Here is a 19,171-nt window from a genome sequence, read left to right as displayed (position 1 = left end):
TCGACTTCACTGGGATTTTTTCTCATATATTTGGGTCCCTAACCCAGTCCCCAAGGCCCATCAATACTAAGGGTTTTCCAGTTACGCCATTAGAATATAACAGGGAAGAATTCATATCCTGGACTGTTGGTCGGCTTTGAGGATTGGATTGGGGACTTTAGCTTTACTACTTTTCAAAGAGAGACCTGGAGAGCGCTCACATATCAGAAAACTAAACACAATAGAACCCAGGTAGACCTAAGACCACAACATCTATATATTTACAATTGCCCCTAGACAAAAGTCTGGGGTACTAAGGTCCCAAAAAGGACTGACTACCTTAAAACTTAAAGGAGTACTCCGGTGGAAACCAACTTTTTTCAAACCAACTGGTGCCAGAAAGTTAAAGCGTACCTGTCATAGTGCAAAAAAAGGAAAAAAAAGTGATATGTTACTCAGGACCCAATCCTGATCATGTGCATATAATTTTTATGTGTCTCGGACCTATATATCCAGAGATATAAGCATTTATCTGCTGGTGAGTTACTTTATCATTGTGCAGGCTGGAGGGGGCGTGTCAGTCTGTCTCCCTCACAGGAGCAAGCCTGGGCAGTCAGCCAATCAGTACTCTCTACTCTGTAACCCTTTCCTCTCTGGTTTTATGCTGTGTCATGTGTCAGAGGAAGATACTTGGAGCTTGCCTGCAGTAATCAGAAGACATTATGGTGAATTCATAACAGGATAAAATGTATAAATATAAGAATAGATCTTTATAAAATTAGTGCAAGGATTTTTTTAGATAAAAGTACAGTATTTTTATGAATACATGTTCTATCCGTTTTATCTTCTCCTAGTAAAGCTGGATGCTAATCAGCATAGCTGTCACTATGTGTGTCATTCATCTTTCACAGACTCCTGAATGTCTGATCAACTTCTTTGTCATTCAGGAGTCCGAGAAAGCTTTGACTATTTCAGCATGCTGGGAGTTGTAGTGTAGTAACAACTGAAGCTGCATTGTTTGTAAATAACTGTGTTAGATCAGTGTTGCCTCCAGCTGTTGTAAAACTACAGCTCCCAGCATGTCCACACATCCTTTATCTGTAGTTTTGCATACACAATAGAAATCTCCTATACTGGATACCGGTATGCTTTATGGCCGGTATCCAGTATGCTGTAAAATCTAGACTAGTCTGTCTGGCTAAAATGCAGGCCACCCCTAGTGATGGCTATTTTGAGCTTGAATTTCAGGTGAAAATTATTTTTTTTTTAACAGGTGTATATTGTGAAATGTCATATTATAATGAGTCCTGCAATATATGAAAACTTTTTAACAATGACAGTGCCTCTTTAAACAAATTTGTGAATTACTTGTATATAAAAATCTTAAAGGAATACTCCGCTGTTAGACATTTTATCCCCTATCCAAGATGTCTGATCATAGGGGGGGGGCGCAGGGTCCTGCGCAAATTTATACCCCGGGGTACTCACAGACATACTTTCACCCTTTGGTGGTACAGTCACGAAAAAGGTTGAGAACCACTGGTCTATAGTGTCCTCTTTGCTTACACACTGATCTGTGTTCTCTGAACTTAATCTGTTTGTGTTAGTTATCTGAGTCCAGTGTGAACAGTGTTCTATCTTCCTGAACAGTTTGATGTTTAGCATTCAGTTGTTCTGTTTATTCTCCTTATCTCCTGGTTTCTGCTGTATACTTATTCCATACCTAGTCTTGTTCATTTATTCATATCTGCCGTTTATCTGGATTCCGGTTTCTGAACTGTTTATTAGTACTCTATATTCTGCCCTGTTTGTGTATTTATATTATGTCTGGTTTTGGTAGTTATTCAGTTATGTTTCATATCTGTCTTAGGCTGTGTTCATTGTTATTTTTAGGCCCACTGCACTTTAGCTCAGGTAGGGACCGGCACCGTGGTTGTCGATCCACTGTTTAGGGCAGATGGGCAAGTAGACAGGAACAGAGCTTCTATGGACAGCTTAGGGCTCACTCTCCCTGTCCTACCCCCCCCCCCCCCCCGTTTCATGACAACATGGTCTCTGTCTCCAAGGGTGGGGGCCAGAGGCAGTTAGGGGAAGAAAGCCGAGACAGAGTGAACGCAGGATAGACCATTTTGCCTGATTAGTGCTTTATAAAGCTCTGCAAAGGTGCATTACTTATAATTACTTGTTTGGGAAGATATATTTATCAGTACATGAGGGAATTAAATTAATTATATTTTACTTAACTGGACTACCCCTTTAAGGAAGGTAACCTGAGAAACAAACAAGTCACAGAGAAATGATGGAAATATGAGGAACAATATGAGTTTATTATGAAGAGAGGAATGTAATAACTATAAGAAGCTCTGAAACAAAACAAAAAAACTGAGACAATCTCTAAGAAGGTCCAACCACCAAATATCGAACTGCTTTATGGAGGTTGGACAGTTCCACGTTGACTTCTTTGTTGTTGATCTCTACTTTATCTTGTGAGCTGTGATAAATATGATCTTCTCGTAGTTAATAAGATCACTTTCTGCCTTCCTGTTGTGGATCTCACATTGGTCGATAGTGAAGCCTCCTTCAGTAAGAGCTTTCCTCGCATGGGATTCATCATGTTTCAAGACATGGATCTTCTCCTCCCCAACCATCATATATGTTGCATTTAGAATCCCGATTAATATCAGGTGTCCTCCAGGTTTCAGCAAGTTTGACATTTTCTTGACATTCTGGTTATATTCCTTGAGGTTTTCACTGGTGAATTCCAAGAAGCAGGCAGTGATCACACAGTCAGCCTGGGCAAAGATCGCTGGATCCATTAGATCTTCCTTCTGAAGATCACACTGCATAATCCGCTTTATGGCAGCCTTAAGTCTTATGTCCTTGTCCAGACTCTGGTCACTGCAGATAGAATAAGGAAAGGTCAACGCAAGAACAATACAAATGTCTTATTTATGAAAGAGGAACATAACTTGGACAGTATGCGATGCATAAATGTCTTGTCTACCTGTGTAAAGCCGGTCATAAATTTGATATAAAGTGATATCTATTTCCCGTAAAGCCAATATCATCACTAATCTACATCAGGGGTTTATCTCCGATAGGAACATAGGATCTGGCTTAATGAAATTCAGCATGCTCTCCTACTTCTGCCATTGGGAGGCACCACTTACAAAAGACCATTTGCCAATCCACCGAAATGTGTGGGTTCAGTTGACCTTTACCTTTTGTGTACAGCCAGCCTATTACTCAAGCTTTGAAGTAAGCGGTCGGCACTGTAGCTCGGTTGCACGAGGATCGGGTCAATCCAAGTACCGCTTTTTTTCGCCGTATAAGACGCACTTTTTCTTCCCCAAAACTGTGGGGGAAAAGTCGGTGCGTCTTATATGCCGAATACACACACCTATCGCAGCGGTCCCTGTTGCCATCAACGGCCGGGACCCGCGGCTAATACAGGACATCACCGATCGCGGTGATGCCCTGTATTAACCCTTCAGCCGCAGCGATCAAAGCTGACCGCCACGTCTGAAGGGAAAGTGACACTAACCCGGCTGCTCAGTCGGGCTGTTCGGGACCGCCGCGGTGAAATCGCGGCATCCCGAACAGCTTACAAGACCCCGGGAGGGACATTACCTGCCTCTTCGGTGTCTGCTCCATGCCGGGATCCCCTGCATGGCCGGCGCTCTCCTTCGACGTCGTCGCGCACGCCGTCCCGTCATCCAATAGGAGCGGCGTGCGTAGCGACGTGATGACAGCAATGGAGAGCGTGGATCCCGGGGAAGAAGACGTCCAGAGCGTCGGGGACACCACGGGGACGCGGCGACAGCGATGGAGCAACATCCAGGGCAGCGGTGACGGGTCCGGAGCGGCGGGGACACGTGAGTATTACCTCCTATCCAGTGGTCTTCAACCTGCGGACCTCCAGATGTTGCAAAACTACAACTCCCAGCATGCCCAGAGTTGTAGTTTTGCAACATCTGGAGGTCCTCAGGTTGAAGATCACTGTTGGGTTCAGAATCTTTTTTTTCTAGATTATGCACCTTTAAAATTGGGTGCGTCTTATATGCCGGTGCGTCTTATAAGGCGAAAAATACGGTATATGTGAAGGAATCCTGGCACTCTAAATATTCATCCAAAAGGTTTTTATTTGCATTTAATACTGAATAACAAAGCAAGTAGTACGCGTTACTGATAGCCTTTATCAACTGCATCAACCTATTACTCAAGACTGACTCAGACAACCAAACTAAGCACCAAAGGTTTTGGTGAATTATCAGTAAGGGTTCACACCAATTCCCACCAAGTTTTAGGCAGAAAGAAATTTCAAAAATGGCCGCTGCCGTATCCCTGCCAGACCCACGCCGAATCTTATTAATTTAAATGCGCTGACCGGAGTCAGATAGTGACTACGATCGGCTCATTTTTGCATCGCATCAGTTTTATTGCCAGACTTACAACCACGACATACCACGGTTTTCAGTCCGGACACAAAACGGCTCCATATGAGTCCATATCTGATTCCGGTCGATGCATTTAAATGAATGAGATTTGGCGTGGGTCTGGCAGCCATGTTACTACAACATGGTGTGAATGCACCCTTAGCAATAACATCACAGCTTCTATCTTCTTTTGGGGGCTGACAACTTGAAAATCATAAACTAAGATGAATATTAATTAATGTATCAATAAATATATAGGAGCCTTCCCAACATCATGTCCCATGTTTAAATTTCGTGACCTCATAAGTGTCAAAGATGCCTTAAAGGGACATTCCAAAGTATAATACTTATTTCCTATCCAGAGGATGGGGATAAGTGTCTGATCACTAGGGAGTCTGACACCTGAAAAATCGTTCAATGTTCTGGTGGATCTCCGCTCCACAGACATTGCCGTCTATAGGGACGGCACTGTCTGCGCAGTCCCAGCACTGACTGATTCAATCAGCGCTGGTCGGCGCTGCCCACACCCAGATTTCGTCTGGCCAGAGATTCCTAAACCTGTGGATAGGGAAGAAGTATTATTAGTGGGTAGTTACATTCTCTATAGTTACATTTCAGTGTACAGTGAGACAATACATACAGCCATGGCCGTAAATGTTGGCACCCCTGACATTTTTCTGGAAAACGAAGTATTTCTCACAGAAAAGGATTGCAGTAACACAGGTTTTGCTATACACATGTTTATTCCCTTTGTGTGTTTTGGAACTAAACCAAAAAAGGAGGAAAAAAAGCAAATTGGACATAATGTCACCAAACTCCAAAAATGGGCTGGACAAAATTGTTGGCACCCTTTCAAAATTGTGGAGATTGTTTCAAGCATGTGATGCTCCTTTAAACTCACCTGGGGCAAGTAACAGGTGTGCGCAATATAAAAATCACACCTGAAAGCAGATAAAAAGGAGAGAAGTTCACTTAGTCTTTGCATTGTGTGTCTCTGTGTGCCACACTAAGCATGGACAACAGAAAGAGGAGAAAAGAACTGTCTGAGGACTTGAGAATCAAAATTGTGGAAAAATATCAACAATCTCCAGGTTACAAGTCCATCTCCAGAAATCTAGATTTGCCTTTGTCCACAGTGCGCAACATTATCAAGAAGTTTGCAACCCATGGCACTGTAGATAATCTCCCTGGGCATGGATGGAAGAGAAAAATTGATGAAAGGTGTCACCGCAGGATAGTCCGGATAGTGGATAAGCAGCCCCAAACAAGTTCCAAAGATATTCAAGCTGTCCTGCAGGCTCAGGGAGCATCAGTGTCAGCGCAAACTATTCATCAACATTTAAATGAAATGAAACGCTATGGAGGAGACCCAGGAGGACCCCACTATGGAGGAGACCCAGGAGGACCCCACTATGGAGGAGACCTGGGAGGACCTCACTATGGAGGAGACCCAGGAGGACCCCACTGCTGACACAGAGACATAAAAAAGCAAGACTACACTTTGCCAAAATGAACTTGAGAAACCAAAATCCTTCTGGGAAAATGTCTTGTGGACAGATGAGACCAAGATAGAGCTTTTTGGTAAAGCCCATCATTGTACTGTTTACCGAAAATGGAATGTGGCCTTCAAAGAAAAGAACACAGTACCTACAGTGACATATGGGGGAGGTCAGTGATGTTTTGGGTTGTTCTGCTGCCTCTGGCACTGGGGGCCTTGAATGTGTACAAGAAATCATGAAATCTGAGGATTACCAATGGATTTTGGGTCACACTGTACAGCCCAGCGTCAGAAAGCTGGGTTTGCGTCTGAGATCTTGGGTCTTCCAGCAGGACAATGACCCCAAACATACATCAAAAAGCCCCAGAAATGGATGGCAACAAAGCGCTGGAGAGTTCTGAAGTGGCAGCAATGAGTCCAGATCTAAATCTCATTGATCCCCTGTGGAGAGATCTTATAATTACTGTTGGGAAAAGGCGCCGTCCAATAAGAGACCTGGAGCAGTTTGTAAAGGAAGAGTCCAACATTCCGGCTGAGAGGTGTAAGAAGCTTATTAATGGTTATAGGAAGAGTGGTCCAACATTCCGGCTGAGAATGTGTAAGAAGCTTATTGATGGTTATAGGAAGAGTGGTCCAACATTCCGGCTGAGAGGTGTAAGAAGCTTATTGATGGTTATAGGAAGAGTGGTCCAACATTCCGGCTGAGAGGTGTAAGAAGATTATTGATGGTTATAGGAAGACACTGATTTCAGTTATTTTTTCCAAAGGGTGCGCAACCAAATATTAAGTTAAGGGGCCAATAATTTTGTGCAGACCATTTTTGGAGTTTGGTGACATTATGTCCAACTTGCTTTTTTTCCTCCTTTTTTGGTTTAGTTCCAATACACACAAAGGGAATAAACATCTATATAGCAAAACATGTGTTACTGCAATCCTTTTCTGTGAGAAATACTTCATTTTCTGGAAAAATTTCAGGGGTGACGATATTTACGGCCATGACTGTATAAGTTGTTCATATATGACACATGTACTTGTTGCCAAATACACCGGTATATAAAAACATTTGACCCTAAATAATAAATGATATAAACCCTTAACCTGTCCCCTGTGATCTCAGTTAGCAGTTGTGCTGTGTGGGCCCACTCGAAGGCTCCGGTACGTGTGTTGTGCCATTTATTCAGCTCCATGACGCATCTCTCAGAGACTCGCAGTAAAGTGATTTCTTTGAAAAAAACAACAACAGGATAAAGATGGTGAATAAAGCAGCCGAGACTGATGTCAATCAAACTGTGTCCTATAATATGACCTGAAAGAGAAAGAGAAAGTGCAATGGCTCATACACTGGTACAATACTGTGATGTTCTTGTGGCCCAGTTGAATCTAGTTGGGGCGGCTGTAGACTTACAAAGTCTTCTGGTGAGTCCAAAGTTTGTCAAAAGAATGTTTATTACCTCACAAATGTATTTTCTGTGTTCCTATGTATTACATGCATGAACTGAGTCTTATACAGAGTGTAGGGGGAGATTTTAAGGCAGCAGGAAGTCTTTCTCAGATAAGAGAGCAGTGAGCCTGTTCTGAACGAAACTACTGGCTGAGAAAGACTTCCTGCTGCCAGGGATTTATACAGAGGTAACTATGTCCCTGTCATGCGCCTCTATGCCTCTCTATACGTCTCATGACTTTATCAGCCTTGGCGGCCACTGCCTGACACTGATCACTAAAGTAGAGTTTACTGTCCACCTGTGCCCTCAAGTCTTTTTCGGTAGAAGTTTTACTTAAAGGGGTACTCCCGCGTTAAAAGACATCTTATCCCCTATCCAAAGGATAGGGGATAAGATGCCTGATCGCAGGGGTCCCGCCACTGGGGACCCCCATGATCTTGCACGCAGCACCCCGTTACAATCAGTCCCCGGAGCATGTTCGATCCGGGTCTGATGACTGGCGATCACGGGGCCGGAGCATTGTGACGTCATGGCCCCGCCCCGTGTGACGTCATGCTCCGCCCCCTCAATGCAAGCCTATGGGAGGGGGCGTGACCGCGGCCTGCCCCGTGTGATGTGATGCTCTGCCACCTCAATGCAAGCCTATGGGAGGGGGCATTACTGTGGTCACGCCCCCTCCCATAGGCTTGCATTGAGGGGGCGGAGCGTGATGTCACACAGGGGCGGGCCACGGTCACGCCCCCTCCCATAGGCTTGCATTGAGTGGGCGGATCGTGACATCACATGGGGGCGGGGCCATGACGTCACAATGCTCCGGTCCCGTGATCGCCAGTAATCAGCCCCGGAGCGAACATGCTCCGGGGACTGATTGTAACGACGTGCTCAAGCCTCCAGCTTCCCCAGATCCCTCTGTAATATTATGTTATCCTCCTCTGTGGTAATCACCCTACCCAGTTTGGTGAATCTAAAGATTCTACTCTGTTATTACACTACAAAGTCATTAATAAAGATATTGGAAAGAAGTGGACCCAGTACTGCCCCCTGTGGTCCCCACTAGTAACTGTCACCCAACCAGAGTAAGTTCCATTGATCCCCACCCTCTGCTTCCTGTCACTGAGCCAATTATAACCCATATATAATCCCCCAGTCCCCTATTTTCAGTTTTACATTTCATATAATTTATATAGGGGAAGAATATTTTGAGGTTCTTTATACTTTCTATGGCAATATTTCTTTCTGTAGCAACTTTTGCTAGTTTTATTTCTTTTTTTCAGACTTTATTCCTCTCCTTATAATTTTTCATGTTTCCCCACTACCTTCTTGTTTTAGTAGTTTAAACGCTTTCCTCTTATCATTTATCGCTTCCCTGACTACTTTGGTTTACCACATTGGTCTTCTCCTATTTATAACACGTTTGTTTCCATAGGGTATATGTCGTTCACATAGGATGCTCTTAATAGTGTCTCTTTTAGTCTGTGCACTTTTATTACCGAGGGTACGGTCCCAATCTATGTCACTGAGGTCCTTTCTTAGTTGGTGAAAATTGGCCTTCCTGAAGTTCAATGTTTTTTGTAGCCCTATTAGTAGACATCCTGCTATGGTATAAATTAAAACATATTATGTTGTGGTCACTATTACCAAGATGACCCCCAACCTCTTCTTCAGATACTTTGTCTGGTCTATTTGTTAGTATAAGGTCCAGAAGCGACCCCCCCCCCCCCCCCCCCTCTCTTGTTGGGTCCTGCACTAGTTGGGAAACGTAATTGTCCTTTATTATTGCAATAAATCTGTTTACCTTGCAGTACCTACAGGTTTCAGCTCCCCAGTCTATATTAGGGTAGTTAAAGTCCCCCATAATAATGACTTCCCCCTTCTTTACTTCCCCATCTATTTGTCCTATAAGTAGGTTTATACTTGGTGTCTTATAACAATCCCCTATCAGTAATTTCTTGTGTGATAGCCACGGGGAGTTGGGTGAAGGAAGTGTAGCTGTGCAGTTACTAAAGGGTGTCTGGTTAACCCTTTCTATTCGTGACGCCAGGGTGAGGGCTCCTCTGTAATGCTTGTCCTACTTCCACACTTCCCAAGAGCGATAGGGAGGTTTAGAATAATGGAATGTCCACAACCGGAGAGTTTGCTGGAAACAGTTGGAACTTTACTGAAGGTTTTATGCAAGCTTCATAACCGGAACAGTCTCTATACATGAAAAGTCTCTTAGAGATTGACAGTGGTTGGGACCTTAAGCATTTTAGAGTCCGTAGACTGATATGCGCTGTTCCACTGGATTTAGGGGATTTAGTTGCGGTCCTGTAGTCACGCTAGCTTTAGTGGGGATTAGATTAGAACTCACGGTTTAGTTTAGGCTGAGGCCGGTAGTTTTTCTGGCCTAGCTTGTCTTTGAAAGTTGCGCAGATTCATCCTGCTAGTCCAACATCCGCGAGAGCAGCAACCCAAGAGAGCGATCATTGGCTACAGCTCCCTTATATGGGCAGGGGCTGGACTAGAGCTAATTGGTACAATACTTCTGTCAATCACCTTTACATAGAATTGTGGGTAAACATGTGACCCAAGGACCTCCAAAGGTCCTCCAACATACCATAGAGGAATTTACATGGTCACATGACCGAAGGTCCTGCGACGCTAAAAAGGTAAGTATACTATACATTATATTAAATATTCATTATTAAATATGTACATATAAACATTATAGAATTAGAATATAGGAGGCGATTAGGGGTTATCCCACCTGGGGGACCCTACCTGAGCATAGTAACTCTCACTTTGGGGACCACCATACTAGGTACGGTATGCAATACGGTACCGGGACACCACACTTGTTCTTACCACCTCCCGTTATTTCCACCCACAGAGACTCCTCATGATCATTTCCCTCACCAATGTCCTCATGCAGAAAGGGCCTAAGACAGAATTTTATGTATAAGTAAACCCCTCCCCATTTCTTACTTGCACGGTCATTCCTAAACAGAATTTATCCCTGTACGTTAACCGCCCAGTCATAGCTTGCATCCAGCCAGGTCTCACTTATCCCCACTATATCATAGTTTTCCTCCAACATTAATAGTTCCAGCTCCTCCATTTTATTATTGAGGCTTCTGGCATTAGTATACATGCACTTCATGTAATCCTTCCTATTATCTTTCCTCTGATCACTTATGACGGTTCTAACCCCTCCCTCTGCTCCACCCCAGTGTTATTACCTATCCCCAGTTCTCTATCTACACTATCTTCCCCTTCTATATTGTAGTTTCCCTCCCCCACAGTCCCTAGTTTAAAAAGTACCTGTCACCAAACAAACTGTTCTAAACTACCTCAGGCTATGTTCCCCAACTACTCTTTACACTCCTCCCACCTTTAATAAACATTTCAGAGCTTTAATAAGCTGTGTATCTTACCTTTATTCTTGCTCACATAGTGTAATCTCCCAGCAGGAGAAAGTGGGTGTTTCCCAGCAGGCATGATATCACTGAAGCCTGCTGGGGGACCACTTCTTACCTCATATTGTTGCAGTGTTGTGATGAATAGAAGGCCTCAAGCTCTGTGCATCTTTCAGTGAGGCTCTGTGCAGCTTTCAGTGAGGCTTTATGCATGTTTCAGTGAGGCTCTTTGTAGCTTTCAATGAGGCTCTTTGCAGCTTTCAGTGAGGCTCTATGCAGCTTTCAGTATGTGCAGCTTTCAGTGAGGCTCTATGCCGCTTTCAGTATGTGCAGCTTTCAGTGAGGCTCTATGACTCTTTCAGTCTGTGCAGCTTTCAGTGAGGCTCTATGCAGCTTTCACTCTGTGCAGCTTTCATTGAGGCTCTTTCCAGCTTTCAGTGAGGCTCATTGCAGCTTTCAGTGAGGCTCTGTGCAGCTGTCAATCAAGCTCAGTGCAAAGAAACACCAGGCCAGGAGGAGATCAAACTGGCAGGTACTAGAACAGAGCCACCTAGTGGCTGTTTTTTCTATTACATTTTAAAGATATTTATGTTGATAATTTTAAAAGCAAGTGCATGGGAAATTGTCTGCTAATTACACAAAGAACACTATATTAAAAGTTTTATTTGGTGACAGGTACTCTTTAAATACTCCTCCATCCTTCTGGCCATCTTATCTCCTAGCACAGCGCCCCCTCCCCATTGAGGTGCAGCCCATCCCTACGGTAGAGCCTGTATCCGACAGAGAAGTTCTCCATAAACCTTAAAAGTTTAAAGCATGTTGCTGCAGTAACAGGATGGAGCCGCGCTGTTCTGTCCTGTCACTGCAGAATAGGCTTCCTATGTGTGCAGCGTCATACAGACATTGCGTACACAGAAAGAATAGAAGTCACCGAGAGAGAGGAGTGCCTGGATATTTGGGGGTACTATGGAGAGGTGAGTGGTGTTTTTTTATTTTTCATTGGTGCCTGCAGTATGGGCTCAATGTAAGGGGGCTATGGCTGGGGGCATTGTGTAGGGCTATGGATGGGGGCAATGTGAGAGGGCTATGGATGGGGGCAATGTGAGAGGGCTATGGATGGGGGCAATGTGAGAGGGCTATGGATGGGGGCAATGTGAGGGGCTATGGCTGGGGGCAATGTGAGAGGGCTATGGATGGGGACAATGTGAGAGGGCTATGGATGGGGGCAATGTGAGAGGGCTATGGATGGGGGCAATGTGAGAGGGCTATGGATGGGGGCAATGTGAGAGGGCTATGGATGGGGGCAATGTGAGAGGGCTATGGATGGGGGCAATGTGAGAGGGCTATGGATGAGGGCAATGTGAGGGGCTATGGATGGGGCCAAGTGAGGGGCTATGGCTGGGGACAATGTGAGAGGGCTATGGATGGGGGCAATGTGAGGGGCTATGGATGGGGGCAATGTGAGGGGCTATGGCTGGGGACAATGTGAGAGGGCTATGGATGGGGGCAATGTGAGGGGCTATGGCTGGGGACAATGTGAGAGGGCTATGGATGGGGTAATGTGAGAGGGCTATGGATGGGGGCAATGTGAGGGGCTATGGCTGGGGACAATGTGTGAGGGCTATGGATGGGGTAATGTGAGAGGGCCTTCTATATGGGGGTACAAAGTGGGCACTATTACTGTTTGGAGCAGTACACATGAATAGTTCATACAGAGGTAAGAATTGTGTTAGAAGGAGTCTTAAATGTTTGGTACACAAATTTTGCAAAGATAAGTCATGGCTAGAAAAGTCTTTATGATGATCCAGACTGGATGAAGAAGAAAAAGAAAAGCGACTCCAATCAGAGAAGACATCACCTGTCACTACATGTCACTTATACTGTCTGCAGAGCCTGTGTAGGGCTTATATCTACCACTATATGGTCACTGTATGTGGGAATATTGATATCTGTATAGTAGATTTTATTCAGTAACAGTAAAGTGCAAAAAAAAGGGTGCGACCAATGGGAAGGACCTAAGGGGCGAGCCAAGGGGCAGCAACAATCCTTCCACCAGCCCTGCCTGTTGCCTTATCTAATAAATCATATATCTATTGAGCAGTAATACCAGCTCCCCCCTTGACATCACTGTTCTGGTTCGGAGAAGAAAGGAGAGTAGGGAGGAGGGGGCTCTGCATACACAGCCTAAAATGCTGCGGTTAACCTGTTTTTTGTTTTCTCAAAACTTACCACTTTTAGCAATTACAACCTAATTGCAAAATAGACAAAACTGAAAAGTTTTGAAAAACATAGGTTACCAACAGCATTTCAGTACTTACTCTATATGGCCAACAGCAACGCAACCACAATGCCACAAGTATTTTTTATGCTAAATGCACAAACATATAAAAGCCGGAACTTCATAAAGGAATTGTCCACAGGTGGACAGGTTTGGTGGTGTTTTTAGAAGAAAGTTTTATGTTATTCCTGTCTTGAACAATCCCATTAATGGTGGAGGATCCAGCAGAGATCAGGGTTGTATCAATTTCAAGGTCTATATCTGACTACATATAAGATCACTAATGTGTCTCACCATAGATTTTACTGAAAACCCCAAAGTATATCAGGTTTTATTATGTAGTCTGGAAAGGACAATGGAATATATTAACAATCCACCATATATTACGACTAAACATTATTATTGGTGTTATGGACCATGCTGATATAACCTGGGTATATACTGTATATAATTATATATGTACAGCTGGTATAAGTTATATATCTCCTGTATATAGTGATATGGACCATGCTGGTATAACCTGGGTATATACTGTATATAATATATATGTACAGCTGGTATAAGTTATATATCTCCTGTATATAGTGATATGGACCATGCTGGTATAACCTGGGTATATACTGTATATAATATATATGTACAGCTGGTATAAGTTATATATCTCCTGTATATAGTGATATGGACCATGCTGGTATAACCTGGGTATATACTGTATATAATTCTATATGTACAGCTGGTATAAGTTATATATCTCCTGTATATAGTGATATGGACCATGCTGGTATAACCTGGTATATACTGTATATAATTATATATGTACAGCTGGTATAAGTTATATATCTCCTGTATATAGTGATATGGACCATGCTGATATAACCTGGGTATATACTGTATATAATTATATATGTACAGCTGGTATAAGTTATATATCTCCTGTATATAGTGATATGGACCATGCTGGTATAACCTGGGTATATACTGTATATAATATATATGTACAGCTGGTATAAGTTATATATCTCCTGTATATAGTGATATGGACCATGCTGGTATAACCTGGGTATATACTGTATATAATATATATGTACAGCTGGTATAAGTTATATATCTCCTGTATATAGTGATATGGACCATGCTGGTATAACCTGGGTATATACTGTATATAATTCTATATGTACAGCTGGTATAAGTTATATATCTCCTGTATATAGTGATATGGACCATGCTGGTATAACCTGGTATATACTGTATATAATTATATATGTACAGCTGGTATAAGTTATATATCTCCTGTATATAGTGATATGGACCATGCTGATATAACCTGGTATATACTGTATATAATTTATATGTACAGCTGGTATAAGTTATATATCTCCTGTATATAGTGATATGGACCATGCTGGTATAACCTGGTATATACTGTATATAATATATTTGTAAAGCTGGTATAAGTTATATATCTCCTATATATAGTGATATGGACCATGCTGGTATAACCTGGTATATACTGTATATATTTATATATGTACAGCTGGTATAAGTTATATATCTCCTGTATATAGTGATATGGACCATACTGGTATAACCTGGTATATACTGTATATAATATATATGTACAGCTGGTATAAGTTATATATCTCCTGTATATAGTGATATGGACCATGCTGGTATAACCTGGTATATACTGTATATATTTATATATGTACAGCTGGTATAAGTTATATATCTCCTGTATATAGTGATATGGACCATACTGGTATAACCTGGTATATACTGTATATAATTATATATGTACAGCTGGTATAAGTTATACATCTCCTGTATATTGTGATATGGACCATGCTGGTATAACCTCGGTATATACTGTATATAATATATATTTACAGCTGGTATAAGTTATATATCTCCTGTATATAGTGATATGGACCATGCTGGTATAACTTGGGCATCATCGGGTATATCATAGATAGAATGACAAGTATATATGAGGTAATAAATGGATAGATAGATTTGAGATAGATATTAAATATGTAGATAGATACATATTAGATTGATAGATAAATTATACTTGTGGGTGTAGAATTGGATTAGATTACAATATACAAACCCTGGTTAATCGTAGAGTAAATCTTCTTCATGGGAAATTTCAAACTATCTTCTATAAATGGCATATCTTCCTTGTCAGACATGTAAGTGTCAAGAAGTGCCCTTGAGTCAAAGCTGTGGACATGATAAAGCTTGTGTTCACCACGATCCATCTTGTATCCTGGACTGTAGAAGTAGGAGGCTTTACATTTGTTTTTCTCAGTTTTTATTTCTTCATGTTTTGAATAAACCAATAAAAATCGTGTGATTGTCTCATATGAAAGTCACATTGACTATTATAAAATACACCCCTGGGGCTCCAGTGACTAGTGAGAAAATAATAGATCTGGATACTATAATCAGTTCAGCCTGTCAGAACCCATAGGGTTAAAAGGTTTTGACAATTTCTTTTGTTTACCTTTTGTTGCTGGTTTACGCTCGGCTGTCTGGACTGGTCTGCTTTATTGGAGCACCTGTTCTGGCTCCTATATAAGCTGTCAGTCTGCTCTCCCACCCTGCCTGCGAAAGAGCTTCCTCTTCTAGATAGCATGTATATTGTATTCTGTATTTCTTGCATATCTGACCCATTGGCTCCTCTCTCTGACCCTTCTCCTGTTTGTGCGACTTGGCACTTCTCTGATCTCTTGGTACTGACTCGGCTTGTGGACTGTCACATATTGTGTGTTTGTTTAGATATTATTACTGTCAGTCTGTGTGCTCCCTTACAATATCCTGACATTGACTGTATTATAGTTTGTTTTGTTGACCCGGTCCGTCAACGTGGTTGACGATCCGCTGCCTACGGTGGATAGGCAAGTAGGCAGGGATATGGGGAGTCAGTGAGAATAGTGTTTCACTCCTTCCCTGCCCATACGTGACACAGCCCTGGGCAGAAGTTTTGAAACTTACACAAATTTTAGTTTTCACATAAAGAACCAAATACAGAAAGGCAAAAAGAACTTCCTGCACTCACCAGTCTTGTCCAAGCGTGAAGACAGGCTTTATTAGTCCTTTTTTATTACAAAAATAAAACTGGAGGCTGGAGGCTCGCTGTTGCTGAACTGCAACTCTTATCATTCCCAGGCATCCTTTGGCTGTCTAGAAATGATGGGGGCTGTAGTTGAGCAACAGCTGGAGACTCCCTGTTTGTGAACGTACTGGTTTATGGTCACTCTTCCCCAGGGAAGAGCGCCTTAAATGTACTAATACATTTTTTGTGTGCTCTTCTCATTTCAGATCCGTGTATGCAGAGGACTACTCTGGATTCGATGGACTCTGTCAATGACCATTGTTTTTCTTTAAAAAATTTCATTAAATGGTTAACGACGGCTTATGAGGGAGTGTTTTTTAATATATTTTTTTATTGATTTTACAGGCTTATTAGTGGAAGCTGTCTCATCACGTAATCCATTACTAAGCCCCATAAACAGCTAGGACCATTGTTACTGGCTCTCCCCAGTCTAAATAAGGCCAGTACCCTTGTAGTAATAAAGCCCTGACTTAGTAATGGATTCCAGACGGCTTCCACTACTAAGCCTGTAAAATCATTTTTTTTAAACTGCACGTTTAAAAAAATGTTATTACAAAAAACACTCCCACACAAGCCCTTGTTAACCATTTTATTTGAATTTAAAAAAAAATGCTGGTCATCGAGGAAGTCCACCGAATCCTAAGTAGTTCTCTGCATATACTGATCTGATACCAGAAGAAAAGAAAAACACAAAAAATGGGTTAGTGGATTAAGAGCGCTCTCCCCCAGGGAGACCAGTGCGTTCCAAAGCAGGGAGCCTTCAGCTGTTACTACACGTCAACCTCCATCATTCTTAGACAGTCAAAGGGTGTCTGGGAATGATGGGAGTTGTAATTAAGCAACAGCTGGAGGCTCCCTGTTTGAAATGCACTGGCAGAAAGGGTCTGTTTACATTATACATTTTTAACATTCCTTTTTAAAACACAAAGGCATGCTAAAACTTACAAATCCATACAAACCTTTTTCTTTGTCTGAGGCTCTTCTTCTTTCAATCAGACATGTCAAAAGTTGTTGATCGTAAAGGGTCATAGACTTCTGTGCAGAAAAATTATAGAACTCTCTGTCGGCTGGGGAGCTAAGCGCAATGCCAACAGCTTCCCTGGCCTGTCATTAATGATCACAATAATATGCATTAAGTTGCATTGCACAGCAGCGCAACTTAACTCTTTAATTGCCGGTTCTAACACTTTCCAAAAGTTCGGCCAGTTTATCAAATTTTTTGAGTTTCTGTTTGTTTACTTGCATTTAAAGATTGATCACAGTTCCTAATGGGATTGAATTCTGGGGAATTTTCTGGCCATGTACCCAAAATGTCAATGTTTTGCTCATGGAGTCCCTTCTGCCATGTGACTTGGTCTCCATCATGCTGGAATAAGCCTTGTTCATCTCCAAATCTCCTAGATGGTTGGGAGAAGTTGCTCTTGGAGGGTGTTTTGACACCATTTGTTATTTATGGCCACACTTCTTGGCAAAATTGAGAGCAAGCCCACTCTCCTGGATGAAAAGCCACCCCACACATGAATGTTGTCAGGAAGGGGACAACACAAGGGTGGGAACTCACCCAAGATTTCCTCCTTCCTCCAAAAGATAAATATCTTCACTTTTTTTTTTTTTTTTTTTACTTTCTGCATTGATGGTTACACCTTTCTTCAGAGATTTCATGACTTCTTTCAGGTGTTTGCCAGGCATATCTTTAATTTTTTTCAATTGCACAGACAGATGATCAGTTCGTGGAGGTGTGATGGTTTATCTTTGTAGGGCTTCAGATGAAAGACCAATTTCCTAACTACGAGAAGAAAGGAAAAGTAAGCTCTGCCAGCTTGGCCCGCCGCGTCAAGGACAGGTGTGGACCTCACCAATAATATGCAGAAGAGAAGAAATAGCAGTCCAACCCAGCAGCTCAAAGCAAAAACGTGCATTTATTGTGAATAGTAGCACGCAGTACAGCAGGTAGGCATGGAGGTGACGCATTTTGGCCAGAGACTCGGATAGTCCAATAACATTCCCAGGATCTGTGGTAACCAAGACTGTGTCGGCCACCAAGGGGTGATCAAGACTAAAGTCGATTTCTGAACGGATACTTGGAGAAGAACTCCTGGAATGAGAGTAAAGTGATGGGATGCATAAAAAGTCTTTGGAGGCCATACTTGTAGAAGTGCATCCACTCCTAAAGCTTCCGGCTCGGGGCGCCAACTGAAGAACAGAGGTAGTTGGCGATTGAGCCGAGAGGCAAACAAGTCCAGATGAAGAGGGCCTCATAGAAGGTTGATTTGATGAAAAACTGAGGAATGTAGTTTCCAGATGCTGGAGTCGACCAGATATCGTGAATTCCAATCTGCTACAGTATTGGAAAGGCCTGGAAGATACTCAGCTTTTAGAGTAATGTTTCTGTCCATGCAGAAATGCCAAAAATTTTTGCGATATTGGCGAGGGATTCCGATTTCCTTCCACCAAGATGATTGATGTACTGAACCGCTGAAATTGTCCATGCGGATCAAAATACAAGTGTGGGATAAATCTTTTGCAAAACTTTTTAGCGCAAAAAAGCTGGCTAAAAGTTCTAGACAATTGATGTGCATTTGGGACTCCGAGGGGAGCACTTGCCCCCTGTTGAAAAAGAACCATAACGCGTTCCCCAACCTTTGATACAACAAAGGAGGAAGGGCTCAACCAATAGATTACAACAATAAAGTTGGGGTGCTTCTAGCAGCAAAAAAAGACCATTATCTATACCAAGAAAAAGCAAGCTGCAGACAGTGCACACCCAAAAATGAGTATAAATACAAGGAACTTTATTAGTAGAAACCATAATAGGAGACACATACATCTAAAAACATTTAAAAAGGCTCCCAAGTGAGCCTAAAAACATCACTGGGGAAGGGGACATGACCCCCCAACCCCTACCCTGCCCTGATATCAATATAGAAATATAACTAATGCTCCAAAGTGGTATGTGCGAAATAACAGAAAGTCATCAGATAAATATATATATAATGCAAATCAGGCAATAATACAATATAAGTGC

General features: G+C 42.4%; 1 protein-coding gene across 5 annotated transcripts in view; it reads right to left on the bottom strand.

Moving 5' to 3' along the window:
* Positions 1–2,297: 2,297 nt before the first annotated feature.
* The window catches only part of LOC130294516 (nicotinamide N-methyltransferase-like), a 58,425-nt gene continuing 41,551 nt past the window's right edge, over positions 2,298–19,171 (bottom strand). For 3 of the 5 annotated variants that reach the window (XM_056544439.1, XM_056544440.1, XM_056544437.1), the window contains one exon: positions 2,298–2,877. In XM_056544439.1, the coding sequence (XP_056400414.1) occupies positions 2,454–2,877 (424 nt within the window). In that variant the 3' untranslated portion in view covers positions 2,298–2,453. Of the gene's footprint in view, positions 2,878–7,011; positions 7,220–19,171 lie in introns of all 5 variants that reach the window. The other 2 variants (XM_056544435.1, XM_056544436.1) reach the window with 2 other exon arrangements.

The sequence above is a fragment of the Hyla sarda genome, chromosome 10 (genome assembly GCF_029499605.1).
Source record: "Hyla sarda isolate aHylSar1 chromosome 10, aHylSar1.hap1, whole genome shotgun sequence".
Classification (NCBI taxonomy): Eukaryota; Metazoa; Chordata; class Amphibia; order Anura; family Hylidae; genus Hyla; species Hyla sarda.
Note: the sequence above shows the minus strand (reverse complement) of the source record. Positions and strands in the feature narration are given on the sequence as shown.